The sequence below is a fragment of the Nannobrachium achirus genome, assembly GCF_963921795.1.
Source record: "Nannobrachium achirus genome assembly, chromosome: 14".
NCBI lineage: Eukaryota > Metazoa > Chordata > Actinopteri > Myctophiformes > Myctophidae > Nannobrachium > Nannobrachium achirus.
In genome coordinates, this window is record NC_137821.1 from 62,379,081 (window position 1) to 62,401,391 (window position 22,311).

General features: G+C 42.9%; 1 protein-coding gene across 1 annotated transcript; it reads right to left on the minus strand.

Annotated features, from left to right (window-relative positions):
* Window positions 1–740: 740 nt before the first annotated feature.
* Window positions 741–19,764, minus strand: ccnb3 (cyclin B3). Its single transcript, XM_080742387.1, has 11 exons — window positions 19,616–19,764; window positions 17,892–17,975; window positions 13,959–14,092; window positions 12,135–12,468; window positions 10,625–10,723; window positions 10,416–10,508; window positions 8,631–8,768; window positions 7,332–7,487; window positions 5,184–5,333; window positions 1,839–1,969; window positions 741–1,012 (listed from the first exon to the last, which is right to left on the minus strand). Exons 1-11 carry the CDS (start codon window positions 19,700–19,702, stop codon window positions 916–918), a joined length of 1,503 nt encoding a protein of 500 aa, XP_080598513.1. The 5' UTR covers window positions 19,703–19,764; the 3' UTR covers window positions 741–915.
* Between the last annotated feature and the right edge of the window lie 2,547 nt (window positions 19,765–22,311).

Genomic DNA, 22,311 nt, shown 5'->3' on the forward strand with positions numbered 1-22,311 from the left:
TTCAACTTCCCAAAACGTTTTAGCCCGTGACCCAAAAGAGAGATTACGTTTGGTAAACAAGTTCTCTATATTAGCTTTTAGGCTGAAAAGGGTATAAACTCCTGCACTGATATAATTCACCTACAAACTGAACATTGGGTACATGGAACATGGAGCTTTCCTGACCCCTTGTGGTCATGTAGTGTACCAAAGTCAAGCACCAAATACTAAAGGTTTGCCAAAAACAAAAACTATTTCAGTCTGTAAAGAATACCAAAACAAACATTAAGAGTAGCTTGAAAAGAAGGTTAAAGTCAGAGTCCAGGCCTTACATTCTACTTTCTGACAAATATCAATGACTACTAACAAAACGAAAACCCAAAACAAAAACGAAAAGAGAATTCAAACATAATATAAAACGGTTCTTTATTTCTTTTACACAATTGTTGTACAAATTGGTACGAAAATATGTACATGATGTAACAAGATGTACACAACTAGCTTACAAACTTAAGAAATGAAATATGACATCAACTGTGTTGAGAGTGAAACATACGGTGTGTACATTCAAATGAATAAATGAGCACGAAACGTGCACTTTTGCCTCCCGAGTGAAAAGAGAGAAAAATATATACACAGCCAGCTCTCAGTCACAACGCACACATTTCTTCTCATAAAATGTTTAAGAACATTTTAAACACAACAACAAAAGAATTACAAAGACAACTGCTCCGTTTCAGAAATTTGAGAACGTTTGCTATCGACAGGACCTGTTAAAACTTTATTAAAGCTTTTTTTTTGTATATAAAAACAACACAGGCAAACAGCACAGGCAGGCTTACACTGATATATAAATATTAAAACATTATCAAGTGCAATAAACAGGTTTTTTGAACTATTTACAGGTTTCTTCTTCTTGGAAGATGGAACACCTTTTTACTCTTGGTGGTTTTCGGCAGGGTTTGGTGGCGTTAGCACGTCTTCCAGGCGCTCCATGGACACTACAGGGAAGGTTGCCACTAGGAAGAACACCCTGATGAAGGAAAGCAAAAAAAAAAAAAAAAAAAGAAAACATCAGACATTTGGTCTCAAATTAACCCATTTAGACTGGGAACACATTCATTATTAGCCAGAGGAATGCTTTCCGTGCAAAACAAATGCTTGGAATGGATTCCGAATCATGAAAAACCACTAGTTAGACCCCTCACATGCTACTTAAAGATTTTGGGGGTCTTTTTTGAGCGGTGGTCACGCCGCTCCTATACGTGGCCGTGTGTGTAGAGGTACGTGTGTGTATGTGGGTGGGTCCGTATGTAGCCTCAAGAATGTGGTGTAGTACCTTTTCTAACCACACATGTTAAGGGAGGGGCGCTGTTTTCAGGCCAGGCCAGGCCAGGCCAGGCACACACACACACGCACACACACACACACACACACACACACACAGGGGGGAAGGGGGGAGGGTAAACCACCGCTCAGTTCACACGGGTGTGATTTTTCCTGTATCGTAAGTGAAGGGATCCAAACTTGAATCCCCTGAATTCACCTTGATCCACTAAGAATAAAATGGATTTTTTTTTAACATGTTTTTTGGATGACTAAGGATCATAAAAAACCTTGAACCATTACTATTGCAATTTCTTTTGGGTCAGGCCCTTTTTTTGCTAAGATTGACTGGCCTAAAATACAACGACTATTGTGCTGTCAAAAGATGAAACTATATGGAAACTATGAACAGGTTGTGGGGGTCCCTGCTTCATCTCTCTCTCAACTAAGGGGTCCTTGGCCTGAAAACGTTGAAGACCCCTGGGTTAAATGAACCCCGATTGCTGCCGTTGCCTCAGCTCTGCGCCACTTACTTGTGTGCGTATTTGCTCCTGATGGCCTTCAGCTTCTCGTCCGGAGGGGCACACAGCATGGCGTGGAGTCTCCTGACGACAGGGGCCAGATCTGACACTGTGTAGCCTGTGTGGAACTGCAGGATGGGAGACTGGAAGAGACAGAGAAAGGAGACAAGAGACTTTAAAAATAGAGTAATAAAGTACCAGTAAGACTCCCTAAATCGGGAGATGAGCGACCGTCAGGTCGCATGTAAAAATCGGCCTGATGGTGGCACTAAATGTGACAGATCCATGTTGATGACATGACTCTAGACATACTGTGTACCGATTTGCGTGATGATTTTAGGGCAAAATTTGTAGGAGCAGTGACCAGAAATGTCTTTTGCAAGAATCGACCTCATGGTGGCGCTAGAAGAGGGACATGTGAGAAATGAGGGGTGGGGGTTGTGCTTTGGCAGCCAAGGAGTGTGTGTGTGCAAAGTTTGGCATGTATCAGGGCAACGGTGGCGATGCGACGTGTTGTGAGCTTGTAGGTCGGCTATTTCCACTATCAATGTTCTTTTTAAGTAAAGTTGTCAAAAAATGTCAGTAATTTCTTTGTATATTTAAATTATGTGTCATGATTGCCATGTGCAACTTCAACGCCTAAAAGCCAAACAGAAATGTAATTGTCAACAACAAATACACAATTAAATCATTAATCGCAATTATTTGAGTGACAATTCTTTGTCATGTAAAATGTCATAACCGTGACAGACCTATATAAACTCACCCTCCAAGTTTGCAATTAAAATACAATAAAGCAAGGGCCTGTAATTTCCCCCTTATAGTGTTAATTTTTAGAGCAAAATTTTGATTTACCGTAGTTTTAGTCATAGTCTTTTGAATACAAATTTATTTTGTTTTTGTCATGTTGGTCATCTGAAATGTTTTAGTTTCAGTCGACTAAATATCATAAGATCTTAGTCGACTAAATATCATAAGATCTTAGTCAACTAAGATCGTTGTTGTCGGGTGGAAACCTTGTACGTCCAAAACCCATTCATTTTTATCATTTAAAAAAACTAAGCTAAACTAAAAACTAAACTAGTGAAAACAGCCGATCTACAAGCACAGAAGGGGGTCCCCAGCTAAACGATAGTTGAGAAACAAATGGGCCCTTTTGGGTCCTAAACTCAGAAATGTTCACTCTCAGAGTTAAATTAACATTGATTTTGCAATATAATGGGGGTATACTGGGGGATTGGGGTCTAAGACCAAAAACATGTCAAACTGGGGGTCCTTGAAATTAAAATGGTTGAGCCGTAAAAAATATTCTCTTATGGGGATCGCTGGCATCTCTTTTCAAATGGGGGTCTACAGGCTAAGAGGGTGGTCCTCAGCCTTTTCAGGCCGCAACCCCCAAAATAATTATATTTTAACTGGGGACCCCCCCACCCTGACAAGCACTAAGAGTTGAGGCATTACATTTTGTATTAACACGGTTCTATTGTGAAAATAGCAGATCTACATGCTCACAACACCTCGCGTTGCGAGGCGTTGTGAGCATGTAGATCTGCTATTTTTCACAATTTCTGCCTCTAATATTTGACAATTTGGCCAATGTTTAATTTGTCATTAGGGGTTAAAACATCCTTAAATTGTCACTTTAGAAATGTGCAGATACCCTCTATACACTTACAATAGGGTATACAACTTTGTCTGTTTGTTTACTGTTGAGTGGGAAATCTGACGACCCCCCAAAATAATTTGGGGGGTCCCCAGATGATTAACTTAAATGTGCAATTTGTATATTGACAAACCTGCACCTTGACATGAACCCAGAGATTACACACACTTATCGATAGACCAGTGTATGGAAAGGAAAAGTAATTAAACCCATCCTTTTCATTTTTTCTTCTTAAAAATGCTAAATACAATACACAAGTGGGTAGTATCGATTCTTTGCACTGCCGATTCGATACGATACAAAATCAAACGATACGATTCGATTTTAGATGTTTTCATTTCGATTTTTTAAGTTAAAAACGATATTTCGATGCAGTTACTATATCGTTACACCCCTATTGAAAAGGTTTGAGAAGTGCTACATCCAGGTGTTAAAGCCCAAAGAAATCCCAAGACTGAAATGTATTTTCAGACCATGTCCCAATATGTGACTTTAGAAACATGGCACGTGCAACGCACACCAATATTTGGGGTGTTTCCCTGAAGTTCTGAACTGCCTTCACTGACTGTGTGGGTGCCAATCCATGCTTCATTTTATAGAAGTATCTCCTGAAGTTCTGTTGTATTCTATGCTAGTCTGTATACTCATATCTTGAAATTATAACTGCTTTTTAGTTTAGAGATCACTTGACTAGCGTTTTGACACTTTATTCATTTATTTTTTGCAGATCTGCACTGATCTCAGAAATAGCCCCTATGGCAGGGGTCTTCAACGTTTTCAGGCCAAGGACCCCTTAGTTGAGAGAGATGAAGCAGGGACCCCCACAACCCATAGATACAATATAGTTTCATCGTTTGACAGGACAATCATCAGTGTATTTTGGGTTCATGGAAATTTGTGTTTCCAGATATTTAACCACTTGAACCGTCAATACTTCATCTTTCACTCTGCACTTAGTCTGCTCTTTTTCCCCTCTACACGAAACCTCTTTGCCAAAAATAGCCGATCTACAAGCTCGCAACGCCTCGCAGCGCGAGGCGTTGCGAGCTTGTAGATCTGCTATGTTTGGCTAAAGTTCTCAGAATATGGACGCTAGGGTTCAAGTGGTTAACACAGAAAAGGAGAAAAAAAAGCTTCTATCACACAAAGATTTGGAGGAGCCCCTGTAGTAACTCTGAGGACCCCCTAGGGGTCCCGGACCCCCTGTTGAAGACCCCTGCCCGATGGAATCCTCAAGACTGAAATCCACAGATATAAAAAGCTAGATGCCTCCTTCGGGCTAGGGGGCATATGCATTTAGCAACTAAGGGAATCTTCATCACTTCCGTCTTCATTGCTTCCGCGTGCGTCACCCATAGGGAAGTTCACAGGCCAATCAGAGGCAGGTGGGGGTGGGTCTTTACGCACGCAGCCTGTGAGAACAGCTGAGCAGCGCAACATCGGAACTGGCTCTGTTGAATTGAATTGTGGTCCTTGGATAAGTCCTGGAAAAGTCGCGCTGTGATTGGCCAGTAGTCACTTTGACTGACAGCGTTCCCTTAGTTTTTCCAAGGAAGTCCGGACAAGAACTTTTGCACATCGCTCCAATTCACTGCAGAGGCGAACGAGGCATCTAGCTCTTTATATCTGTGCTGAAATCAGTCCCCGGGACTGAGAACTTTAACCCCTGAGCCGCTACATCAGAGAACACTCACCCATCCTCCGATGTCCTTGGTGACCAGGGCTATGAGCAGACAGGCCGACGCCAGCCGGGACCCCCTCTCCTCCACCAGGTCCATCTCCTGCAGGCTCAGCTCGCACACGTAGCGGGCCAGGGTCAGGGTCTCCATGTCTGCACTCACACACTGCCAAGGGGGGGAGGGGGGGAGCACAAACAAACAAACCATGAGCAAACAAACGTACAACTTGGGTACTTTGCTCCCAAGTTGTGGAATAAACTCCCTGTCGCACTTAGAACAACGGACTCACTCGCTACCTTTCGCCGTGGACTGAAGACTCACCTTTTCAGACTCCACCTAAACCCTTAGCACTACAGTAAAATCAATGACCATACATGAAGCTAGTTAACATTTGTTTGTTAGGTTTCTTTAGAACTTGATTATATTGTGTTTTTCTCTAGATAGATATCCATTTACATTGTTATATTGCTGTTAATGTACTGACCTATTATCTTGTTTATTATTGTGATGTTGTATCTGCTTATTGTAAGTCGCTTTGGATTAAAAGCGTCTGCTAAATGCCTAAACTGTTAACTGTAAGTAGGGCTGTCACACTGTCACAATTATTACATAATCGTCTAATCGTGATTATTTTTCATAAATCGTCATAATCGCTTCCAGTCAAAAATAGTGGAAATAGCAGATCTACAAGCTCACAACGCGTCGCATCGTGACGCGTTGTGAGCGTGTAGATCGGCTATTTCCACTATCAATGTTATTTTTTAAGTATAAAGTTGTCAAATATGTCAGTAATTTCTTTGTGTATTTAGGTTATGTGTCATATCTACCATGTACAACTTCAAAGCCTAAAAGCCAAACAAAATGTCATATCGTGACAGCCCTACGTACAAGGGACGTGAAAGTAAACGCATCTCGAACTCAAAAGGTCTCAGGTGCAAGAAGCGACTCTTTCTCTGGCACAGTCACAGAGTAGCAGCACCGTCCAAAGACTATCCCTAGTCCGCGAACAAGCAACAAAACGTATTTGCACAAATTGGCCAATTCTGTGGAAAGAAATTGCTCACATCCCGAGCTGCACTGATTGCAAGTGATTAGAGGAGTGCAATTCTTCTGCCTTCTCCTTCATTTGTACATTATTTGTCTCAAGAAAGATACGCGTGCGCTGCACATTGTGACACATGCTGCAAAAAAGCTACCCGAGAAGCAAGGACAGGGAGGCATGGGCAGCAAGCCTCACATGGAACCGCAGTTCTCCATTTTGACAGAAGAGGGCACTCTTGACTCACAGTTCACATATATAGTCATGTAAGGAAATGAATAGCAATTATAGTTTGGTTTCATTAATGGAGAATGCAATGAGGCAAGCGAGCAAGCACTTTTTTAACTACCCAGATCTCCTCAGCTGCACATGTTGCTTCTTTACTTCCTATATCTATATTTCTATTCCACGATTTTGCAACCCATTTTTCACCCAGTGACAATTATCTAATGTAATCCTGGGCGCTACACTCCCTCTTGTCTCCTGGGGAGAGCAACGGGCAATTCAAGAGAATTGCCTTGTCCAAACTCTCCTGAACTTGAATGCAGCATCTTATGTTGACAGAATTGCCCTCTCTGTATAGAAATCCATGCTGTTACGCAACATCTCCACTATTGACTTGATTATGCTTAGTTCAGTGTGGTACCCTTGGGTACTGAGGGAACTTGAGCATGGACCCTCAAACACTGAAAATAGTTAACCTACAAGCTCACAATGTGTCGCGCTGTGACGTGTTGTGAGCTTGGAGGTCTGATATTTTCACCAAAAGCTCCTTTTAGAAATGTTTTTATTTGATAGCCGTTTGATTCTTGTGCCCGCCTGGCATATGATCTGCGCACATATCGTCTGCTATGTGCGCGAACATGTCCACGTGTTACCATAGTGCACAGCTGGCTGTTTCCAATGTTTTCTTATGTAAACACTGGCAGATACAGCAGGATGCAGCGTGGCACCAGATTTGTCTATTCCAATGGATTTTTTTTTCTTTTTCGAAAGCTGTCATCGTGTCTACCCGTCTACTACATGAGTTGTGCACAGATCGTGCACTATGCGGGCACGTGCCCACGTTAAAAGGTAACAGTTCAGCCTATGTTTAAAATAGCAGCAAGTGAGTCAACACCCACCTTGGCGTAGCGCCTGAGGAAGCGGTAGGGGATGGGGATGTTGATGTCAAAGCCCAGCGTCTGCATGATGCTGCACTCCATGGAGATAAGCTCCTCCCTCCGGTAGGCGTCGTCACAGATGTACAGGAAGTCGTCCATCAGGGGCGGGCTGCGTTCCTGGAACCAGCAACACAACGTTGACAATTAAAAACAAACCCACAACTTCTAATATTATTCACACGCAACTTTACGGGAAAACAAGCCCACTTGTCACTTGTGTCACAAACACACGTGTCAACACTGCCCCATACGCCGTTTTTTTTTTTTTTTTGTGTAAATTAAAGCCCTACAAAAGGCCTACATCATTTTGATACATCTGGTACAGTAATTGCTGCGTGTCAGATTCAGAGGAAAGGGGGTCAATTTAGGACAGAAGGGAGAGAGAAAATGTTGTGTGTGCCCAGGGGACAAAGTAACACACCTCTTACAAACACTTTGTCCCTTATAGAAAACATGTTTGACCAGCTTAATTTAATTATGACACTTGAATTGTGTGCATGTCAAATTTGTACATGCACAAATAAAAAAAAAATCAAAGATTTCCAGGAGAAAAAAAATAATAATACAATAAAAATAAAAATAAATAATGTACAAGCGTACAACATTCGACGCGCTGTGAGCTTGTAGATTGGCTTATATTGTCTAGTTTGGGTCCCTCCCTAACATTTTAGTCTAGATTTATTTGTTAACAAAATTGTGAACATCAGTCTTAGTTTCAGCCATCATAGTTTCGTTTTTATCTAGTTTTCAGTTGAAAGAAAAAGGTAGTTAACTTTCCTCATAGTTTACTCTAGGCACTCTCTGCCTCATGTCGTGGCCAGGCTTTTCTATTCGCTAGATCAGTGGTTCTCAACCCGTGGGTCGGGACCCCCAAATTATATTAGGGGGTCCCCAGATGATTAACTTTATGTGCAACATTGTTTTTCTCACTCAACAGTAAACAAACCAACATAAAGTTCAAGTGTATGGAGTGTATCTGCACATTTCTAAAGTGACAATTTAAGGACTTTTTTAAAATAGCCGATCTACATGCTCGCGACGCGAGGCGTTGAGAGCATGTAGATCTGCTATTTTCACAATAGAACCGTATTATACAAAATGTAATGCCTCAACTCGTAGTGCTTTGTCAGGGTAAGGGGGTTCCCAGTTAAAATATGATTATTTGGGGGGGGGGGGGGGGTCACAGCCTGAAAAGGTTGAGAACCACTGAGCTAGATGAGTTAAGGCTGGGAACCGAGTCAAGCGGCGCTTCGTTCTCACCTCAAACTTGGAGGCGATGAGCATGGTGGTTGAGCCAATGAGCTGCAGGCTCTCCCTGTTGACCGGGGTGCTGGCCAGATAGTGGTCTGTCAGCTTCACCGCCAGGTACAGGGTCTCGTGGTTCAGCTCAAAGTTCTCCTGCAAAAAGACACACGTTTTGCTTTAAAGACCGAGGTGGCAGAAGCACTCACACGTTTTACTGAAGTAAAAGTATCAACACTGCAACGTAGAAACCCTCATATTAAAGTTATACTATGTAACTTTTTTTATAAAACAAATCTTAAAATTGTCCTAACTGTTAAATCGCTAAAGTTTTAGAACCCCCACTCTGTTATTTTCAGCTTCTGAAGCCTTCTCTTTATATGTTTTCTATGAGTTGTGAGGGGGGGAGAATTTCCCGGCAAAATGATGTCATCTCCCACATGATACACTACCGGCCAATCACAGCGCCGATCATACACCACCGGCCAATCACAGCGAGTCTTGCTGTCTCTTCAGAAAATAGCTTCCCTTAGCAACTGTGTTTACATTGGTGAAGGAATCTTGCATGCTACTCCCTCAATTCTGGTCTAAAAATGACGGGAGACGGCTCTATGGATTCGTATCGGCGAACGGGGGTCGCGGCGGCCGCAGTGGTCCGCGGACCCCCGTTCCGGTGGTCCGCGGCGAAAAACGGCCGAAAAAAGCAATACCGCTACTGACCACTAGTTGAGCAGCTTCCACAGTACAGCTTTAACTCATTTGCTGCCAAAAACGAGGAACCCGAGAATTTTGCGATGTACCTCCCTGCCATGCCCGAGGAACCCGAGAATTTTGAAAAAAAGAAAAAAAAAAAAAAAAAATCATTTTTTTTTTTTTTCAAAAAACATTTTTTGACCCCAAAAACTATAGTAGGCATGATAGCGATCGCGAAATCGCATGTTTAACCCCCATAGCATCCCCATCTTTCAAGCATGGCAGCCATTTTTGTTTACATATTAGGAAAACATAGTGGCTGTTAACTCATGAATGCCTGAACGGATTTCCATTCTGACTTTTTTGTTTGAAAGCTGTGAGCAATCTGCACACACGTGGTGCATGATCTAGGCATGGGTGTGCATGATCCGTGCACATTGAATTACATGGAAGTCTATGGAGACTTATGGCAGGATTGGAGTACGGTATTGTTAAATGGCAGCAAATGAGTTAAAAATGCACATGAGTGCAAGTACAACACTTTCACCCACAGACAGTGGGAGTGCAATTCTAAGTAATAAATAACAAATAGGGGCAGATGAGTGTTGCGAGTGCGACCAGTGTTGATTTCGTTGACTAAAACTATGACAAAAAATGTTTGTCGACTACGTTTTTTTCATTGACGAAAACTGAATAAAAACGAAATAAAAACTAAGCTGTGATGACTAAAACTAAGACTAAATACATTGACAATTTCGTCAACAAAATAAAAACTAGACTAAAACGTTAGGGAGGGACTAGTGGAGAGGAGAGTCATTTTATGTTTGGTATGAGGTGTTGCGGGCTGAAAATAGCAGATTTACAAGCTCACAACGCGTTGCAGCAACCAAGTGTAAAATCAGTCATTAAGATGCCATCAAGGCCTGCCGAAAAATACATCTTGTGATATTTAGTCGACTAACATTATAAGACAAACCTTTCAGGTGACTAAATTATGACAAAAGAAATTTGCTGTCAAAAACAACACTGGTTGCAACCTAACGTGCAGCCAGCACACAAACAAAGCACACACATAACGCTTCTGAAAGCGAACACAGGAATAAAGCCCACCTGCACTTCCACCAGCCAGTCCACCAGGATGGCCCTCATCCCCGGGCTCAGGCTGGGCTGCGTGGGCATGTAGTCACGCAGGACAAACTTCTCCTGCACAGAGGAAGAGAGGGAGACAAATCAATACATATAGTAAAGCAATGGATTTAGAAAAGGTAAGACGTGAATATTTCCCTTTAAATAACGAGCCGTTTGTTTTGCTCTTTTACCTCTCTCTGTTTGAGGTAGTCAAAGATGTCCAGAGCGTACTCCGGGCTCAAGAAGCAGTCGTCCTTGTTCTGGGTGTCGATGTCGAACTCCTCCGGGACCTGTGATTGGGGGGAGGAGATGGTGAGGCAGAGGACCGACTAGTCTCGCGTAGCCAGTAGGGAAGGAGTCATGGGACAATAAGAGTCATTAGTCCTACTTTGGTTAGGTTTAGGCATAATAGGTTTGGTGGCTCCTTCGTGCCGGCTGCCATTAAGGTGTATAATAGGAACTTATGAAGCTTGTGATCTAGGACTTATGAAGCTAAATTGTTAACCTATGAAATTACATCTGGCATAGAGTAACTGCTAGGTCTTTTTTCTGTGCACTTTATTTGCGGTGCACTTTATTTTGCTGGGCACTTTATTTGCTTTGCACTTTATTCTGCCGTGCACTTTTATCTCTGCTGTGCACTTTATCTCTGCTGTGCACTTATGTAGTACCCGCATGAAGTATTAGCAGGCAAGGAATTTTTGGTAGCATTTTAAGTGTTTTATCTAGGGAAGTGTTGGCTTTTTAGCTTTTTAGCTGTTTTAGTGATGTGCTTAGCGTGTGTTGGGGTTGATACTGTTCTTGTGTATGTATGTGTATCGTGTTTCCCTTACTTGTTGAGCTCCTGTGAGAACTATGAATTTCCCCATGTGGGATCAATAAAGTCTATCGTATCGTATCGTAGTTCTCTGAGGTTAGGGTTTGGGTTAAATTTCAATCTCCACGATACGATTATTGCGAGTGCTTCTTAAATGATAATAACGATTGTCGTCCTATCCCTAGTGGCCATACTGTTGCCTCCGACAATTTTCAAATGCTTCCGGCCATACCGGTCTGGAGCAACGTAAGCTCTGATCATGAGTAAAAATATTTGAAACTTCCATTTCAAATGTACCCCAAATATAAATTGTAAATCAAAGCAAAAGCCTATAGCTTGGTGCTTAGCAAAAGATAACAAGTTAAAACCAGGGTTCCCAACACATTTTTACCAATGAATTTCCAAAACTTTTCCAGAATATTTAACCCAATTAAACCTCATATCTCCAAGTTTAAAATGTGTGTGTTCTTCCGCATAGTAAAGCCCTGCTTCATCGTACAAGGCCGTCGCACAAAAGTAGTGAAAACAGCAGATCTACAAGCCCACAACGCCTCGCGGTGCGAGGCGTTGTGTGCTTGTAGATCGGCTGTTTTCACTAGTTGAAATAATTTTTGAAATGATAAATGCAAAACGAACGGTTTTGCACATACAAAGGTTTTCACCCGACAACGACAATATAACAATAATTCAGCGCAATAACGAGTTGCTTACTCCTATGTGCAATGCCCAAAGACAGGCAGTGTAGCAAAAATAAAAGTAGCTATTTTTTTCATGACTTTCCCAGGACCCTAATAAACAAAGAACAGAGTCTAGGAGATAATGTGAGATTCCATTACTGGCACAAACAGCAGCAGTCAAGAGACACACAAAACACACACACATACCTGTCGTCTCTGCAGGTGCAGTGGCAGCTTCTGGCCAGCGGAGGGAGCATCAGCAGGAGCAGCGGTAGCCACCAGCTCTTCAACCGAGGCGACCACCACCTCTTCGGCGACCTGGACCTCGGAGGAAGACAGCGTGTACGAGCTGAGGAGGTCGCTGGCGTCGTCGGTCTTCACCGAGGACGTGCTGGTGGTGCGTGGGAGGACGCTCTGCTCCTCCGCGGGCGCCGGAGACGAGCTGGGGACGTCGGTATCCTCGGAGTTCGCAGAGGACGAGGACGACCGCGGCAGGACGGTCTCCTCGGCTGTGTCGTACTCCGAGCTGACGGAGGTTGACCTTGGGAGGTAGGGAGAAATTACAACAAAAAAAAAAGGAAAATGTATTTAGAACATGGGTCTTCGACGGGCAGGGGTTTTCAAAGTGGGTGACGGTGCCGCGAGATCATTTGATAATATTTCGAATTTATTTGGACACTTGAAAAAATATTTAGTATCATTTTAAACTGGAAGTACAAAGTTATTTTCCGTCAGTTCTAACCAAAATGGCTATTATCTCAACGTTTTCCTCGCAACATAATCACTAAAATATCGTCACTGTCGGGCAGAAACCTCGTATCTCCAAGTTTCAAATGTGTACGTCTTTTGGTAAGGCAAAGCTCTGCTTCATCATACAAGAATGACAAAACTAGTGAAAACAGCCGATCCACAAGCTGTAGATCTGCTGTTTTCACTAGTTTAGTACATTTTATAGATGATAAATAGAAAACTAACGGTTTTGGACATACAAGGTTTCCACCCGACAACGACCCTGCTTCATCTCTCTCAGTCCCAACTAGGGGGTCCTTGGCCTGAAAACATTGAAGACCCCTGATTTAGAAAGTGTGAGGGAAACTGTGTCTGAAGTCTGAGGTGTTGAGCTAAAATTCTCACATGTGTCTGACTCTCTGCCTTCCCCCTTCTCCGCTCCCTCCACTGGCTCCCGTTTGCGGCCCGCACAGAGTACAAAACACTGATGCTGGCCTTCAAAGCAGCCAAAGGTACGGCTCCTCCATACCTCCAAAGCCTGATCGAACCCTACACCCTCGTCCTCACCTGTTCACTCAGATCAGCTGCTAACACATGGAGGCTGACAGAACCCTCGCTTAAAAAAAACCCAGGACAACGATCCACTCGTCCTAGACTCCTTGCCCTCCTGGCCCCCAAACTGTGGAATGAACTCCCTGTTACACTTAGAACGGCAGACTCACTCCCTTGCATTTAAATAGAACGGGTACACATTATTGTGAATCATTATTTTATGCTTTAACTATTGAAAAATAGATATACAAGCTCACAGTGCCGCGCTGCGAGCTTGTAGATCTGTCTATAAGTGTCTATTGAATCCTTCTACGGTTTTTGAAAAACCCATGTTTCTATGTCTATCTGGCCAGCCATCGTCAAAGAAAAGGTCCTTTTCACTTAAATGGAGCTCAGTTAGTCTGTTCTTAAGAGACTACTATGTCAGTGGTTCTCAAACCTTTTCATGTGAAGGACCCCCAAAATGATATTTATTTGGCCACAGACCCCCCCCCATCTCAAAATATCTAGTTCCAGCCAGGGACCACCCAGAAGCAGAATTTGAGTTACAAACGTTCGCTTTGAAAATACATATATATTCAAAGATTTGCACAACTTTTCCAAAAATAGCAGATCTACAAGCTCGCAGCGAGGCACTCGGTGCCGCGCTGTGAGCTTGTATATCTGCTATTTTTCACTGGTTAAAGCATGCAATAATTCTAGGCCTAAATGGGTTAAAGAGAGGAAAGTTAAAAAAGCAGGAGCCCTTACTTTTTCAGGTTATCCACATTCTTAGCAGACACAGAGGTAGCGTTGCTGTTGTTGTTGGTAGACGTGGTTTTCTTGGCGGTCTTCTTCTGAGCGTCTTTCTTCCTCCCTGGCAGGCTGATGTGGAGCTTGTGGGCCTGTGGACACAGTCGGTGTGATCAGGGCTACAGCTTAGAGTCCAGAGTTCCCAACACACGTTTAACAATGAATTTTCACAACTTTTCCAAAGTTTTCCCAACATGTTTCACCCCATTCCCAGGCCTAAAGCAATCATACGGTGCACTAATGCAGTGTTTCTCAACCTTTTTTCCTGCATGGGCACACTTTTCATGCCCCAAGAATCCATGGGCACACCAACATAATACGGGGGTGTAAATATCGCCACTGTCAGGAAGAAACCTTGCATCTCCAAGTTTCAAATGTGTACGTTTCTTCGCACAGTAAAGCCCTGCTTCATCATACAAGGCTGTCGCACAACAGTAGTGAAAACAGCAGATCTACAAGCACACAACGCCTCGCACCGCTAGTTTAAATCATTTTTAAAATGATAAATACAATACTGGCTTTCAAGGGGCACACTTGACCCTTCCCAGGGGCACACCAAAGGTCCCCAGGCACAGTGGTTGAGAAACACTGCACTAATGAGACTCTTAAATCTGTGTGCTATCAATGCACCTAGAGACTTGAGAGGTGTAGTCTTTTAAAGTCAGAAAACTACACCATTGCGTCATTCACGTCGGTGAAGGGCTATCACTGCGAACCCTAAAGACATCTCCTCTGTCAACAGTCTCCTCATCACCCCGTTCACTGATTGGTCCAATCGGTGTTCCCCCTGGTTTCAGAGGCATAGAGGCGTGAGCGACAGACGGGGGAAGAGAAGGATAGAACAATACAAACAAAATGTCACGCCACGGTGATAGGACTTCATCGTGAGATTTGTGACTACTTGTTATCTAATTTTTAGGTGATAGCTTATCACCTATAATTTGAGGTGAGAGCTCTTCACCTTGGACTCTGAAAAAGCCTTAACTCTACGAATACACCATTCCTCACAATATCTTCTTTTTTTCAAATTCTACTACACATGTATTTCGCACGCACACACGCACACTAGGGTTGGACACGGTAACCGCCGTACCGCGGTAAACCGAGGTCTACCGCGGTGTCAGTGTGCTTACCGCGGTAAAAAAAGACAAAAAAAAGTCTATTTTTTATTGGAAAACAAGCGAGTTTTAAAACAGGGGAGAAGCGAGGACCGCATGCGCTCCATGCCGCTCTGCTCTGGGCCGTGTACCACAGTTTGGAAGCCACATACGTCACTCTCACTCTCAGAGACACAGACAGTCACTGCTGCTGCCTGCGTAGAGGAGTACAGAGCAGCGTAAACTTTCTTTGTAATCCACACGACACAAGGATGTTAATACATACCTTGTGTTGTGGCATATCTTTTTTTATTCATACGGATTACTGGCGGAGCGCGGGCCGCGTGGACTAAAATCGAAAATGAAACTATTTTACTTTTTCCATCACGTCGCACGTTGTGCCCGTTCGGCGGCGCGTCGGAGATTTTATAACCTTTTCTGTCAAGTCTTGTAACTAAAACCTGTATATAGCAGCACTCAATCACTGGGATTTGAGAGTTGAGACGTGACGTGAGTTTACAGAATCACTGTACACGATCTGACTACCCGTCCTCTTCTGGTTTGTTCACACAGCTGTTTGTGTCTGAAAAGCCTACTAGCTAGCCTACGTTACTATGGTAACCCGACAGTGCAGATCTAAAAGCTCAGAACTCGTCGCGGATGCAATGTGTTGTGAGCTTGTAGATCTGCTCCTTTCAAAGCCATACCCGCTGTGCTGTACGGAGAAGTATAACTCGGGCGGTCAGGCTGTGTCTGGAGAGGCGACTTTAGGGAAGATGATTGCAATATTTTGGCTTACGCCGAACCTTAATTAATAGATACGGGGGTGCGGTAATTACCGCAGTACCGTCGGTAAATGGGAAGACGGTAATCGCGGTAACAAAATGTCGATACCGCCCCAGGCCTAACGCACACACACACACACACACACACACACACACACACACACACACACACACACACACACACACACACACACACACACACACACACACACACACACACACACACACACACACACACACACACACACACACACACACACACACACACACACACACACACACACACAGTGAGGTCAAATGATGTGAATATCACAACCACCTTTACAGTAGTTTGGAAACAAGTGTCAGCACAACAACAGATAAACACCATAGCGTGTACGTATCACACCGAGGTGAGGTGGCAGGGTGCACGTGTCACACAGCTGTCAATGGGATGTGTGTATAGCACACAACAAAATGAGAAACACACAGCTTGCAACTTAATGCTTAAATTACACTTGTGAACATGATTATGTGACAACAACATCGTTGCTGGTGGGCACACACCAGCTATCTCCATTTTCAACGTTTTAGTAAATCAGAGCTATCGAACAGCCTTTACATCTGTATGTGGATTTGGGCTATTGAACCAATGAAACGTATTAAAAAGTCATTGATTAGGCACTTTAATGGTCAAATTAAAAACCTAACTCCAGTTGAGCAGTGATTATTTTGTTCCCCCCCCCATTTCCTAAAAAGTTTATATTTTTAACATAGCTGGTTTGTGCCCGACACCAGATATAGTTGATTCTGAGACAGAAAGCAGTGCGCCAAGCGGTGGGGAAGTTATAAAGTTAGTCGGCCTAAAGGGCTTTACACAGACGCGTTTTCTTTCGCACGGAAAAAACAAATTTTATTTTTAAAGAAAACAATGATTCTCTATGACCTCATGCACACCAGCTCAGAATTTGCCATGCGGCAGGTGGCTGCGACTGTGAGTTTTTTCCCTGATCGAACCCAGTTCGATTTGTGCGTCTTGTCGCATGCGGTAAAAAAAACTCATTGACTCCTTTTATGACTCCTTTTCGGATCCGCACAGCCTTGCACACCAAATCCAATGCGTTTTAATCATGCAGCAAATGGAAAAAACGCAATGGTTGAAAATCGCGCCTGTGTGCAAAGCCCTTTACACTTTAACTAGACGCCTCTCATACACACACACCACGTGCATGTGAACAAACAAACACTGTTTCAGCGTCTGTCACCCAGGTGAGACTGATGCACACACACTTACTCTCTTCTCCCCATCGTCACGGCGTTCAGACAGACACTGAATGACAGCCTGTCGGCAGGGGGATAAACATGTCATACCTAAACGCATCTCAATAGCACTACAATATGACTGTCGGGTCACACAGATTATAATGTATGTTAAGGCAGGGGTTCTCAACCTTTTCAGGCCGCGACCCCCAAAATATATTAACTGGGGACCCCCCACCCTGACGAGCACTAAGAGTTGAGGCATTACATTTTGTATAACACGGTTCTATTGTGAAAATAGCAGATCTACATGCTCACAACGCCGTTGTGAGCATTTTCATTTTGTGAGCATTTTCTATTGATTACTCATACCATGGAGACTTTTTGTCAAAGTTCATTTTGGGAGTGAACTACTCCTTTAAGGAACCGTGAAAACCAAGCATTCTTTAAAATAAAAAAAGAAAATTACAGATCACGTGTGTTCTTAGTTTACACTTTCAGTCTGATGTTTAGTTTCAATGCTGTCCACCAACTCAATCTTGTGGTGATAATAGCTTTATGTGCAAAGATACCAAATGTAGGGGGGGGGGGGGGGGGGGTCGTGGCCTGAAAATGTTTGGGAGCCCTTGATGTATGTATGCATCTTTCTAACCCACGTCTGCATTGTGTCCTGTGTTTCACACAGCGTTGTTACCATGACAACTGAAATCCCCCTCAATGGATCAATAATAAAGGTCAATCCCATCATAAAAACAAAGAGCAATATTTACATTGGTGATGTCCACGAAGGCTGTCCTCTTCTTTGGGGCCCCCTGGGGCGGAGAGGACGACCTCTTGGCATGGGGGGCGTCCTCCTGTATATGGAAAACACATGCATTAAAGCAAAATATAAAATCTCACGTTTCTGTGACCAATGACCATGGCCTAATGGGTCATTTTTTAAACTGTGTGAAAGGGCCCCTCACACGAGTGCACTGCTGATTCCTAAACAAAACAATATATCGTTGTCGTGTGGAAACCTTGTATCTCCAAGTTTAAAATATGTATGTGTTTTTTGTAAAGTAAAGCCCTGCTTCATTGTACAAGATCGTCGCACAAAACTAGTGAAAATAGCAGATCTACAAGCACACAACGCCTTGCAGCTTGTAGATCTGCTATTTTCACTATTTAAATAATTTTTAAAATGATGAATACAAAACGGTTTTGGACATACAAGGTTTCCACCCGACAGCAATGATATTATATATATCAGTGTTTCTCAACCTTTTTTCTGCATGGGCACACTTTTCATGTCCCAAGAATCCATGGGCACACCAGCATAATATGGGGGTGTAAATATCGTCACTGTCGGGAAGAAACCTTGTATCTCCAAGTTTCCGATTTGTACGTTTCTTCGCAAAGTAAAGCCCTGCTTCATCATACAAGGCTGTCGCACAACAGTAGTGAAAACAGCGGATCTACAAGCACACAACGCCTTGCATCACGAGGCGTTGTGTGCTTGTAGATCGGCTGTTTTCACTAGTTTAAATCATTTTTAAAATGATAAATACAATACTGGCTTTCAAGCGGCACACTTGACCCTTCTTGGGGGCACACCAAAGGTCCCCAGGCACAGTGGTTGAGAAACACTGATATATTTGATATATATTCTAAAATGATGATGTTTTAGTCACATCGATCCTACTGTTCTACATGTAGCCAACCAGGTAAAGAAATCTGAGACTCTAACCTTTTCTTTTATATGAAATATACAATACTTAAGATTTCATGGGAGATGATTCTGAATACATTGCACCAAATACATCAGATCGCTTGTATCAAAGAACATTTGTATTGTTAGACGTGATTTGGTCCAATGTGTTCTGTAGTTTGGTCCGGCATTGCTTTACTGTCTATGTTTACTCTACATCAAAATATACATTAGTGTATGCTCTGGACAAGATTAACTATTATCATTTACAGTAACAGATATTATTGTATTACAGGTATTTTGTATTTTACTGGAGTTAGTATTTTCAATGTACAGTAACTTTACTTCTACTCCACTACATCTCTTTAGTTACTAGTTACTTTGTAGATTCTGACTACACCACTTCAGACCTACAGTATATAACCTACATTTCAGTTTGAAAATAGCAAGCTCACAATTTGTAGATTTTTTCAAAAGATACATTTGAAACTTGTGAAAAAGGACAGTCTGCACAAAGAGCACCTTTAGCTTTCAGGTAGGCTACATTCTCATACAAGCACTTTTCTACTTTTACTCAAATACATTTTGAAAATCCAGGACTTTTAACTTTGCAACAGAGCATTTCTACATTGCAGTATTGATACATTTACATTTACTTGAGTAAAGTCCTTTTTTTCCACCACTGATCGTTTAGCTTGGGTCTGGGGACCCCTTTAGGATAACACGGGCGGTTGATCCTCTGATTTAAACGGCCCTAATCTAACCCCACGCATGCCAGACACAGGGTTTTAAACATGAACCCACCTGTTTCTCAGCGTTGCCCTTGTTGCTCGGCTTGGGGATCTTGCTTCCAGCGGCCGCTGTGGTCTTCTTGACCCGGGTCAACGGCATGATGGCTCTCTCCTCTCTTCCAAATCTCAACAACCAATTTGTTTTTTTTATCCCCCTGTGAGTGTCGTTCTGTGAAAAGGAAAATAAGCGGCGGGTCAGTTGACACCCAAATAAAGAAGAGTGCAGCGGGATCCCTTTGTTTTTAAACTAGTTTGGAGCGGCTAAAACGCACGCATACATGTCGATCATTAGCATTACAAGACGGCATTGATATGCAAGGTTTTGCGAGTTTTGCTTGCGTGTTGCATATCGGCGGTTAGGTTCGGCCAGCGTTCCTCAGAGTGGATTCTGTGACTGTGGGTTCTTTTGGGGGGATCGAAATGTCTAAAAGTCTGTAACTCTGACAGTGTACAAATGGAACCAAATGGACCCTAGCGGGTCCATTTGGTTCCATTTGTACACTGTCAGAGTTAAGGGGAGACCTTGCGATTTTAAAAGTTTGAGAAACAGTGGGGTTAGGTTACCATCCAGACCGTTTTAGCCGTTGTGTTCCCCTTCCACGCGTGAAACCCAGTCTTTTTCAAATATATAGTACCTTGATGGCGCTTTTAGGAGGATAAAACCCTTAAGATGCATCATCTCGTGTTCGAGGGGGTCCGTGTAGCGCAAATTGAACAAGGCATACAATGCAACAAACAATCCAACAATGCAGACAGAGACGAGAGAAAAGCCCAGTCTCCCAAACATAGCCGCCCCAACCCCCCACCAGTTTAGACCCGCAAAAAAGTACTGTATTCACACGATCGCATTGGAAATAGTTAGAAATTCACACGCAAATGATGCCTTACCGTGATCCCTGTGCGATTAAAGGTTCATATACCGTGTTTAGATGGCAGTACAACGGCTCGGTTCAGCTCTCACACACACGACGGATTGAAAACAACACAAACACACATCAACACAGAGCTGAACTGCAGGCATGCAACCGCCGTTGATTCCAAATAATGCTATGCGTGTGCGTGCGCGCCCATTGGTCCGATCCCCGCCGCTCCCGGCCTATCAGCGCGCCGCCTGGGATGCAGTGGGAGGAGCGCCCGGTGCTTTTCAAACCGCCGGCGGCCAATAGGATCTCAGCATTGCAGTCTGCAGCAGGGCATGTGAGTTTGTTTGGAAACATTGGTCTAAGCCCAGTGGTTCTCAACCTGTGGGTCGGGATCCCCAGGGGGGTCCCCAAATTATTTTGGGGGGTCCCCAGATGATTAACTTAATGTGCAACATTGTTTTCTCTCTCAACTGTAAACAAACCAACATACAGTTTAAGTGTCTAAAATGACAAATTAAACATTGGCCAAATTGTCAAATATTAGAGGCAGAAATTGTTCTGTCTCGGATCCAAATATTGTACTTTTACTCCACTACAATTATTTGAAAACTTTAGTTACTAGGCTAAGGCTAGTTACTTTGCAGATGTAAATTATAATGTTATAAAACACACATAAACCACTTTAGCCCTAGTTTATACCTGGGCTATTTGTAATTAGCAGATCTACAAGCTCAAAATGGGTCGCATCACGAAACGTTGTGAGCTTGTAGGTCTGCTATTCAAACATTTTGTACTTTTACTTGGTACTTTGGTGCCAATATACTTTCATACTTTTACTCAAGTACATTTTAAATGATGGACTTTTACTTGCAACAGAGTATTTCTACATTGCAGTATTGATACTTTTACTAAAACATTTTCCCATCACCGAATTTAAATTATGCATTATTATTTTTTATTTTTTTGAATGGCATGCTTATTTGAATGGTTACATTGCAATGATCTTTTAATTCTTTTGTGTAGCTTTGCACATTTTTGTTAAAGTTTGTTTGTATAAAATAAACATCACAGGTGGAAAATGTGACTACCGGTATTTAAAACACAGACTCACACACGTACGCCCTCCCCCCATGCACCATCCCCCCTCCCCACCCACTCTCTCTCTCACTCACACTCACACACACACACACACACACACACGCACACACGCACACACACACACACACACACACACACACACACACACACACACACACACGCAGTAGTAGAATAGTCAATGGGATGTATTGTGCATGAAGTTGAATAAAGCCATAAAAGACTACAAAGGAAAAGACAGGGAAGACAAAGAAATAATGGATATTAATAAGAAAGATGCCAATGTCATATTTATAATCAGGGGCGTCACAAGGGGGGGGGGGGGGGGGGGGGGACTGAGTTACTAGGGCCCATGGTAGAGGGGCCCGAGTAACCTTAGCTATTGAAAAATAGCAGATCTACAAGCTCACAGCGCGGCACCAAGAGCTTGTAGATCTGCTATTTTTCAATAGTTAACATTCATGGGGGGCCCGCAGTGAATCCTTGTAGGCCTACCCGGGGCCCAGAATTTGGTGTGACGCCCCTGCCTATAATATCCATACATAATAGAAGTATAAGTCCTTGTTTTTGGTTTGCATAATAGGCTCATGTTCAAACTTCCAAACCTGAAGCTGCCCTTGCCATGATGAAGTTAATGTTTAAGGATGTTTAAGAAAGAAAAAAGAAAGAAAGAAAGACAGACATGTTAAATTATAATTGTAAAGCCATTAGCCTACAGTAATCAACAAACTTGAAAACATTGTCAAATCAA